This window comes from Anopheles cruzii, chromosome 3 (assembly GCF_943734635.1).
Source record: "Anopheles cruzii chromosome 3, idAnoCruzAS_RS32_06, whole genome shotgun sequence".
Classification (NCBI taxonomy): Eukaryota; Metazoa; Arthropoda; class Insecta; order Diptera; family Culicidae; genus Anopheles; species Anopheles cruzii.
In genome coordinates this window covers 65,401,470-65,412,000 of record NC_069145.1, presented here as the reverse complement: position 1 = coordinate 65,412,000, position 10,531 = coordinate 65,401,470, and the positions used below count along the sequence as shown (strand labels likewise).

Sequence of the window (10,531 nt, the reverse complement as noted above, 5' to 3'; positions counted from 1 at the left end):
GAATTGGCACATTTTTCACTTGACACGATTGCGTAAATCGATTGAAAAGAGACCGTTTAATCAAGAAAAGGTAACTGTATGGTGCGCATTATGGACTGGTGGTATCATAAGACCCAGCAATTTTGTTGACTTGAATTGAGATATGGAGATTGGAGTTTTTTTGTGTGGCTATGCAAAAGATCGTGTTTATGTAGACAAGTCCGGAAACTTTGGAGCATTTGAAAAATAACATTCGCCAAAAACCCGTAATGTGCAAAAAAGTCATAGAAAATTATCTTATCAGAAGCGATTTTTACCGAGGCGGCCATCTGAACAATATTGTGTTTCACGCCTAATGGAAAAATACAAACTTTATGATAAAAGAATGTCATTGAAATCATAATTTTTCATGTGTTAAACGCATGAAAAGCTCTTTTTTGAAACTATAAAATAAATACCCATGTGTTTTGTATTGTTAAATTACTACAGTAGCAGCTGCCTCTTTGCTGTACAGGCTGGACTAATGCACTTAACGAGTGCCGTTATAAAGTATTAGTTTATACCATGATCAAATATATTTCAATTATAAACGGACATGGGTTCGGACGCAGTGCACTCATTGCACGGAGGACCTAAGTTAATTAAACTCCCCTATGTCTCTGTATTTAGGTGTGGTTCCATGATTAGATCTCTTTCAGTGTACATTGAACGGGCTTTGATTGTTTAGATCCCTTTCGCCGTTGATTCAGACAACATTAACTTGCGTCTATTTTAATGTCTCCAAAGTCAATCGAAACATAATTTTTGTGTCGAAAAGATTAAAATCCAACCCCCAGACCGGTTAGTTATTATCGGATATTAATTAATCAATGCATGCAAAGTGCAATCCGATCGATGATCCGGCCACAACCGATGACGCCACGCCACCGACCGAGCGGACAGAGAGAGACGCAGAAAAATCAGTTACTTCACACCGGAATACCGCAAAAAGAAAAACCACGGTCCGGTTCGCGTGCGTGAAAATGATAGATGAAGGATTTTCCACGCTTCCTCGGGTCCCCGGGACCGCGTTGGCGTCCCCTTGCCGGGTCTCGGTGTGACGGAATGACGGAAACGGGAATGCAGACACAAACCTCGGTTGGCCTTTCAAGTGGTGGTCAGCCCGTCAGCCCTTCATCGTGTACATCATCGTTCGCATCATCATCATCATCATCATGGAAATGCGAGTGCATGCGTGTGTGCGTCGGTGTGTTTGATGGCGCCATATGGGAAACGCACTGTTGCGTAAATTAAAATTGTCGGCCACTTGTCGGTTGTTGCCGGGTTTTGGTGCCCGTGTCCTGCAGGGGCGCAGACTGGACCAAGTGAAGCAATTAATTTACAACCCATCGTGCGGAAATTGTATTACGCAGCTCCCCGCAGCGGCCGGTTGAGTTGTTAAACCAGCCAGGGCCCCGAAATGTTTCCGCCGACGGTTCGTCCTTACGGTGGACGGTCAGTCAGTCAGTGTTTTCCTTCTCGGGGCGACCCACAATGACTGCACCTGAAAGCAACAGACCTCAGCCTCAGCCGGACTCCTTCGTGCGGTGTGGTTCCGTTCGGCGATGGAAAGCCAAAAAAACATGCGAAAACAATCATCACTTAATTAATCGCCATTAGCTGCTAATTGAAAGCTAAGCTAAGGTCCGGTCCCATGATTACCAATTAATGCTGGCTCACTGTGGCGTTTCTCGTCAATGTCCATTTTCCGTGCCAACACTCCATCCAGCAAGGACATCATGCTTGTAGCTGCACAAATCGATACTCGCTTTGATCGATGAAAGGAAAATTAATGGAAAACCATGCTTGAGGCTAGACTAGCTGCATTATGGTGACACAACACTCCAAATAGACTAATGTTAACAATCAATTATTATTTATTCTATTTCATAAAAAAACTCGTACCATTTTCTGTTGCTCTTCCCAGTTAGGTATCTAAAACCTGGCTCCACTTGTAATTACTGTCGATTGCTGTATCCCTTTTTCCGAACGATTGAAAGCCATCCGAAAATTACGCCACGTTATCTTCGGCTGACTAATTCTGGCAACTCTAATCCATTCCACACCATTTCTCGTTGTTGGGCTTACGAGCACGCTGCGGTGTCTGGGTAAGACCCGGTGCCCAGAAATGGGTATCCCTTCCGGTGACCATATTGCTGCTCACGTCCGCTTGTTTCATTTTTCAATTACCCTTTAACCTTTCAACTCGCCCCAAAATGGCCACTGGAGTCGTTCGAGCCATTTTTGGACCGATCGAAAGTCGAAAGTAATCAGATGTCCTCGAGTCTCTAGACGCGAGGCAGCAAAAAAAAGGGCGCCTCGCAACAGGCCATCCGCACGATGGGATGCCTTTGATTGCCACTATAATCGCCATCATCGGGCGCGTCGAGACAGAGACATTAAACGAAAGAAGGACCCAATGCCCTTGGGATGGGACCTTCATTTTCACTTTCTTTTACTAACACTTTCGCCCCCCTCTTATCGGGCGAACCGAAGGCTCCTTAACGCATGGCCTGGGTGGCGCGTGGCCAATGAAATCGCTGTAGCGCCAGAGAAAAAAAGGCTCTACTCTCGGCACCCAAATGGCACCCGGGCGGCCAGAAGGAAAGTCGCAAAAAGTGATCAAAATTCCAGGTTCCGCATTGGCGCATTTCCGAGCGCGAAAGCAAAGAAGAAGAAAATATGACATTCTGTCGCCCATTTAACGGGCACCATCCCCGGAGCCGCGGTGAATTTGAATACGCGCTACGTACCTGGTAATGGCGGGCAGTTTAATAAATTTATCCGATTTCATGAATGCTTCGCGCTCGCACTACACGACGCTCCTGGCGTAAAGTGCCGCAAAAATACTGGCCACCCGCATAATGTTGAGCTAGAGCACCAGAAGGGACCAGAGAGTGGTCGCCCGTGAAGCCAGCCCGAAAATCCACTTACCCCACTGGTGAAGAAGTGAACCGTTCCGGGGTTCCGTTTTCGCCCGAAAAATCGTATTACTTAAAATAAAATTTAATGGCGGATGTAATTTTGGGCGGCGAACGTTGCTCGCATCGGCCACGGCAGACGCTGGCTGGCTGGCTGTGGCCATCTTCATCACCACAGCTCACCCCCCTCCCGGCCCCGGTGGCTGACACGTGGAAAAATGGTCTCTTGGTGCATGGCTGGCGGATGGGCCCACCAAAGGACTCGCGACACGACGCGGCCCCGGATGGGATTTGTGTTCATATTTCGCTTCGCGCGTACAATTTATCAGTGCAACATTTTATCCTGGCCCCGACCGAGAGGTGTCCTTTTGTCCGGAAAGGGACACAAAAGGCTGGGGCGGGTGGTAGATTATCTCCGCGAATCAGAGATTGTGCCACGCCGTGTGCCACGTCTCGCCACGGCCAGGGACAGGCGGGACAAGATGTAATAAAGATATTAGAGGTGACTCTCATCTTCCGGAGGCGCCCAAAAAAGCAAGGACCCACGCGCCGGCCCATCATCATCGACTTGTGGTTTTTATTCGCAACCGATGACACGCCGGATTCGAAGTCGAAAGAGGGTCACTGGGATTACCATTTTTATTATCTTTTTACCCCCGGTGGGTGGAGTGTATTAAAAAGCGTCACATTACTTGTGTCACATCCGGGGTGCATACATTTGTCGTCTCGCCCATTGAACAGCAATCACAGGTTCGTATTTAGGCCAACTTTGTCCTTAGAAATCAAATGACTCAGGTCGTCGAATAATACTCACCACACTCACCACGAAGGCCACCCGGTAGTCGTTAAAAATAATCGTGATCCGTGTTCAATAAATTCGACCATTGATTGTTGGAAGGAACACCTCCCGCGAGCGAATTTTCCATCTTCGAACCGAACCGAACGCCACACAATTCGTTGCGAATTCCACTGGCCGGCCAATTTCGCCAGGCCAATAAATCATATTTTATTTGTTTTCCTTTCTAATTCCTTTGGCCGCACTGTAATCCACGCTGTTGCCGGGCCGGGCACACATACACACATTGTGCGTCACTCTGGTGCGACACTAATCCGAAAGGCCGTAGTATGCATTCCCAAGTAGTGAGATCTTGCCGTGAGTAATCCGAGACGTTCCGTTGGTCCGGCGACAGCAAACAGCGACCGGGCGATCGATGATTAATGGGACACTACACCACCACTGCATCCACTGTGCCTGTGTGCACTGATCGACCACTGGCTCTTTTGCTAGGCTGATGCTAGACCTAAGCTCCAGCATCCAGCAGCCGAGTGGTCCGCAGCCAAAAACCTGTGCTCCACTGCCGCAGAGCCCTACTTCACGGTTGTGCGGACAGCCAGCCACTTTATTAACCACACAGGGCACGTACACCACCAGCGCGCTGCTGAAGAACCGGTCCGTCCGTCTGATGCACTCCACTTTTAGGACGGACCCAACCAAAAAAAAACAAACCTCACGAAATGGACCACACGCGGCCACGTAATCGCGCGCAACACAACCGAAAAAGCCGCGGAAAATGAAACCTTATCGTCGTCGTCACGGCGCGTATCCTTCGCGGTCGGCAGACGGTCCGCTACTGATCCGTCGTTGCCAGATGTCGAGGAGAGAATCGGAATGTTTACACCTTACGCCGTGTGGCTGGCAACCGTTCCGGTCGGCCCTTCCCAACAGAGAGCAGCGAGAGAGAAAGCGCGGAAAATGCTCTACTCTACGACACTGGAAAATGAGTTCTCGGGTAAACAGAGAGTGAGTTGCCTGCGTGCCGGAAGCCGGCCGGCGGACCGGCCACTCATCGGTTGAAGCAAGAGAAACTCGCAGCCCTTCAGGGAAACCGGATACCATGCGGGCGGGCCCCGATGAGATGGTGGGAAATGTAAACTCTAGAGTTCAGATCCTTGCCGTGACTTGCCGTGGGCCACGCGTACTTTGGGCGCCACCCCTATTGCTTCAGTTCCGCGTGTGTGTGTTTTTGGGCGACCGCGCACGGCGAGTGGGTTTTTGTTTCCCGCCGAGCCCGGCCCCGATTCCTGCCCCGGTGATTGCGGGCCAATGTTTGTGCACCTTTGGGTGTGATTGCTGAACCGGATGTGTATTCATGCAGCACGCGCACGGCTGTAACTGTGGCAATTTGAACCGAGCGGGGGTTACTGGGCGAGTCATGCGGGGTTAGTTGGCAGCGAGTCCCGAACCATCCTGTGCCATTTCAATTTTCCTGATTATGAGCCATGTTAGTTACTTGCGGACCATCGAACCAGTTTAGCGATTGCCATTTAAAAGTTCCCTAAATTCAGATTCCATTCCTGTTAATGATGAAGCTAGCGAATCTTGTCAATGACAACCTGGGCTCCGTCATACCTCGGACCTGGTAGATAGGTTCCTGGTCCGAGGTAACGGGAAAATGTTTCATTTTATCCACCAACAACACGGAGAAACTTGAACTCTGACACCTAGTTGGCCAGCTCATGCCGACGATGAGGGTTGACCCAATCAAAACTCCAAACACTCCGCAACCCAACATTAGTCTCTTCGCCCAACGAGTGGTGGGTTGAATATCAAATACGCACACATACCGCCCCAGGCCGGGGAAAGTTCCTTGGAAAACGGTACCAGTATTACTTGACCGAAAAAAAATTCGGGAATAAACTAAACCCCCGGACAAAGTGCTGCTTTCACCCCACCCGGAGTTTCGAGATCATCGAAACCGCAATAGCGACAAGCCCCCTTCCCGGTTAGGGCGAGGGCTTGGACCGCTGTCAAAGGAAAGTCTTGTACGATTTTTCATCAACATCATCCCGAAGTGGATCCCGGCAGTGGAAAGATTGAGATGAATGCCGGAGGGAGTAATAAACCGGATCCCCGGTCCCGGCAGGTAACACGAGCAGGGTGTGACTCAATGGGACCAGCCACCTCACGCCCGGATGTGCGGTTTGCTCTGTCCGGGAGGGGCATACCGGGACGTCAATGTCACACAAATATGCACTCATTTCGGTGAACCTGTCGATGGCATCCCTACCCTAGTGGCCCCGTTGACCCGGCACGTGTCCGGAGAATTAGAAAGTTTCATGGAATTCGTATCTCTTCATCCTTTCTGACGCCATCTCGCGCGAAGGGAAGGACAAATTGGACCATAAGATTAAGAATGGGTGTAAATTGAAATTACTCTAATACCCGAGCCTCGAGTCATTTATCGCCACCCGAGTCGCTAAAAATGAACCAAAAATGTGTGTCAATTAATGAGGTTTCGTGTTGCGGCAAGTGTCAATAAATCGTCCAACCATACCTGTTCCGATTACCTTAGCGCCACGAGGTCCATGAGGAAAACCACATATCAGGCTGGGGAAAAAGTAATCGACGTTTTTTGCGTGTACTTCAAAACTTGATTTGAGATGCTTCCAATTGTCCTATTTGCGTCAAATATGTACCGTTTTGTTGGAAAATTTGTTGCCTTTTCAAAGGTAGGCTTATAATGCCTCTATTATAAAAGGCTTACTCGTTATTGGCGAAAAACTCGAGCAATCTTTTTTCACAATCCTTTTTTGATTTCAGTTGTTTATCACTCAGGAAATTTTGTAGTGCGTGAAAAAGGTTTCAAACGCTTGGTGCAAGGTCCGGACTATAAGGTGGATGCATTAAAACTTTCCATACAAGCTCCTGGACTTTCTGGCGAGTCACTAAAGACGTGCGTCACATTTCGTTTTCCTGGTGGAACACAAAACCTTTTCCGTTGGCCGATTCTGGTCGGTTCTGGTCAATCCCTAACATCAAATGGTGCAGTAATCGACAGTATAGATGTGAATTTAGTGTTTGGCTACACGGAAGCATCTCATAATAAACGATTCCTTTCAAATCCCACCATATATCCAGTAGAACCTTTCTAGCCGTTATTCTTGGTTTGGCTACCGGTTAAGCTGCTTCACCACGCTTAAACCAAGACCGATTTCACACAATATTGTCGTAAGTAACCCATTTCTCATCCCCAGTACCCAACCGTTGAAGAAATGGTTCGATTTCATTCCGTTTGGCCAAAATTGTGTAGATGGAAATTCGAGCCATCATGTTTTTTGGTGTAAATATGGTGGCGCTCAATCATCGAGCTTCTTTGTGGATCCAGCTTTGTGCTAATGGTTTAAAACTATTTGATAGTTAATCTTTAGCTCCTGACCGATACTCTAACTACTAACAGGCCGAACAACTTTGGTTATTTCTGTGATTTTATCGACATTTTCGATGACGTGTCTGCCTAGGCTTTAACAAAAAAAATAACTGAAACGGGTCGACGAAACCAAAATTTATCGCTACTAGCTGTTAGAGTATTGGGACCATAAACACCATGCAAAATTTCAGCGACCTAGCTTGAATTTTCGCCATTTTCAAAGAAAAACTGTAAAATGTACCGAATTTTCTCTTAGTTGACCTCCATTGTTAACACCCTGTAACTCACAAACGAATGGAACAAACAAAAAATAATGAGAGCATTTTTTTAAGTGTAAAGTAAAAGCTTTAAAACGAGCTCAAATTTGAAACTGTGCGATTGATACTTCACGAGATATCGATCGCTAACGGCATCTATCTTGAAAAACGTCGATTACTTTTTCCCCAGCCTTATATTTAAAGCCAATCACTGTACGGTGGGCCCTTAAAGTAGGCTCTTTCGATTTATTTCCACTATGCGGTGCAGTTCGGAATGCTGTGCCTTTGGACCCCCCTAGGCAGCATTTAATGGAGTTATCCAACTACACTCGGGATCATTTATCAACGTAAAGAAATCACAAATGACACAGCAATTACGCCGACGCCCGGGGGGAGTAAAGTCCAATCCATCCGTGCAATCCCATTAGGAAACAGAGCTCTCGATGGCCGTTTCGTAGTCTGGGGTAAGTCATGTTGCCCTGCGTCAATCCCAAACGCGACATGCCACGACGAAAAGTCACAGGGCCGTGTTGGAAATAATTTTTAATTATTTACCAAATGAGATCCAATTATCAGCCAACAAATTTGTTCACCAAAGTTGGAGAAAGCCGGCGAAGAAATTCGGCCCGCATCCCCTCCAATATTCTGTCCCTGTCTCACTTCCGTGTCAGTATTACTGGCAGCGTACTGCGGACAAATTCCTTGGAGGACACTAAAACGCCCGGCACCACGTTGGGCTATGTTGGGATTAGGTTCTTGCCACCGCCCTCGCAGCGCAGCACTCGTAAAGAATATAGTTTCTCCGACAACGGTCGGGGCCATCCTGAGGCTCTACCACCCAACATCCTGCTCTGTCTTCCGTCGTCGCCCGAGAAAGCCCCAAAAAACGCGACGCTTTTCTATGTATGAGTCATTTTTCCGTTTTGTAGCAGTTTATTGTATTATCACAATTGAAGTACGCAGCGTTGTACGTCGTCTGTCGCGCATCTACGTTTGTGGGGAGGCTCGTTTCGTTACATCCTGATGATGGTGTTGCTGGCTGGAGGAGCCTCGCAGGAGAGCCCCTTTCGTCGGGGTTTCCTGGTTCGCCGCCATTTCAAAGTTTCCGTAAATCTATGGCCGCATAAAACTTGCACGTTACTAAAATATGTACTTTGTACGCTATTTACAAGCAGTTGGTTTTTGTGCGCTACCCGCCGCTGAGGCATTCCTAGGTTTAGTTTTTCAGATAGTTCTGCTACCTTCATCTATGGCGCTAACTAGTAGTATGCATCTTGGGTTCCCGTGAGGGAACTTTGCTTGACGCTTGACCCGTTACTTTACTGTTTTGTTTCTGCCTGACTGTCTCATCCTACTCATCGTTCACTTAGAAACCTACAGGAACCGGTATTTTGTGCGGAGTTTGTGAGAAGATAGTAAACACCAGTAGACAGTCCCCGAACCGACTGCGTCACCGTTTGTGCGTATCGTTAAAATTATGCATAAGCCTGAGTTGACGCGTACGTTAGAAGACTAAATAGACTAAATAAAACATACATCGATTGGTGTTGCTACCACCTTTTAGTTCGAGTAAAGTACGGCCTGGAGCATAGAGACAAATTTCGTTCAACTAGATGCTGGTGATCGAAGTTGATGCGCCTGCCAACAATGCACAGTTTCCGAAAACAAACGAAAGAAAGTATGACTGTATAAGAAACCCTAAGCACGAAGACACGTTCTGTCTAGCCGAAGAGGCGCTGCGTTCATGAAGAGGTTGGCTCCCATCGTCCAGGGAAGCTTCCTTCTAGTGCACCTCACTCAGGTTGTTGATAGCCAGCGACTCCTCCGAGAGAAGTTCGTACTCCTTCTGCATTATTTTCTGCACCTGCTCCATCAGCTCCGGAATGTCGTCCTTCGTCAGCCCGGCGCACGAAATTTCCGGCAGAATTTTGATAATGTTTTGCCCTAAAAGTAAAACCCAAGGTTACTGTCGAGCCCAAGACACCGCTCGGAGCTCTCTACTTACCTCGATCGAAAATCTTGGCATTGGATTTGAGGAAATGATACTTCGAAATGACCACCGGCTGAATGTAGCCCTGCGATTCGACGGCAACGTGGAAGGATCCTTTCTTGAACGCCAACAGCCGGTCACCGCTGCCCCGGGTGCCCTCCGGGAAGAACAGTAGCTTCGCCTGTTCGCCGGGAACGGGATCGAAACGGAAAACGTTAGACAAGGTTAGATAGGTGCCGGGCCGGTGCTGGCATTCGAAATACATTATGCAGATCCGGACCGGTACACGCGTTCGAACGCGTTATCCCGTTTCCGGTCCGACTGGCGGTTCCGCCGTACCTGTTTCTCGTTGATGGCTTTCGCCTCTTTGTTGATAACATTCCTTGCTGAATCACGGTTCTTCCGATCGATAAACAGGGTGCCCCAGAGCCAGCAGGCCGTGCCGAACGGGAACAGGTACAGAACCTCCTTTTTCGCCACCACCGTCGAGCGTCCCATTATTGGCCACAGTTCGGCCAGTACTGAAAACAGATTTAACCAGACCCCACCCCAGTCAGTCAGTTCGGGTTCTACTTTCCACTAACGCGGGGTCACGACGTTACCGATCAAGTCGAGGGCGCTCTGGTGGTTCATTAACACGACTCCGCCGTGGTTCCGGTGGACGTTTTCCTTGCCGCGCACCGTGAACGATGCGCCGAGCATCTTGCCGAAGCCCACACACAGGTACGCCGGAATTCTGAAAAATAATGGACAGAAATAAATAAAATTCGTTCTCTCTTAATTGCTCCCTGCCTTATGCATAGCCTCCATCCGGGGCCGGGTGGCGTTTGTTGGGCCACCCGGGTACCAATCAATCACTCTGGCTCATTTCTTCTACCCAGCCCAGCTAGCTTTAATCAACAGGCAGCGACGAAGTGGCCAAAGGTGCGAGCATTACCGGACCTCTGTCCATAATTAACAACATAGACCCCTACGTGCCAGTGCTTAACCCCGAGAGGTCAACTCAGAAGACCGCACGGAGTTCAGAATAGCCACTAGGTCAACTCATTCGCGGCGCTATACTTACAGCGCATTTCGGTAGTCGCGTGGCCGAAGCAGCATAATCGGAACGGGTCCTACGGCGCATATCAGCGAGAG

The 10,531-nt window shown here is 48.5% G+C and overlaps 1 protein-coding gene across 1 annotated transcript in view; it reads right to left on the bottom strand.

Annotated features, from left to right (window-relative positions):
• Positions 1-8,325: 8,325 nt before the first annotated feature.
• LOC128271951 (1-acyl-sn-glycerol-3-phosphate acyltransferase alpha-like) overlaps positions 8,326-10,531 on the bottom strand; it is a 2,861-nt gene continuing 655 nt past the window's right edge. Inside the window, exons 2-6 of the mRNA XM_053009642.1 lie at positions 10,461-10,531; positions 9,997-10,130; positions 9,734-9,915; positions 9,410-9,575; positions 8,326-9,348 (exon numbers count right to left, since the gene is read on the bottom strand). The exon at positions 10,461-10,531 is cut by the window's right edge and continues 3 nt beyond it. Coding sequence (XP_052865602.1) covers positions 9,188-9,348; positions 9,410-9,575; positions 9,734-9,915; positions 9,997-10,130; positions 10,461-10,531 — 714 coding nt within the window. The 3' untranslated portion in view covers positions 8,326-9,187. The remainder of the gene's footprint in view (positions 9,349-9,409; positions 9,576-9,733; positions 9,916-9,996; positions 10,131-10,460) is intronic.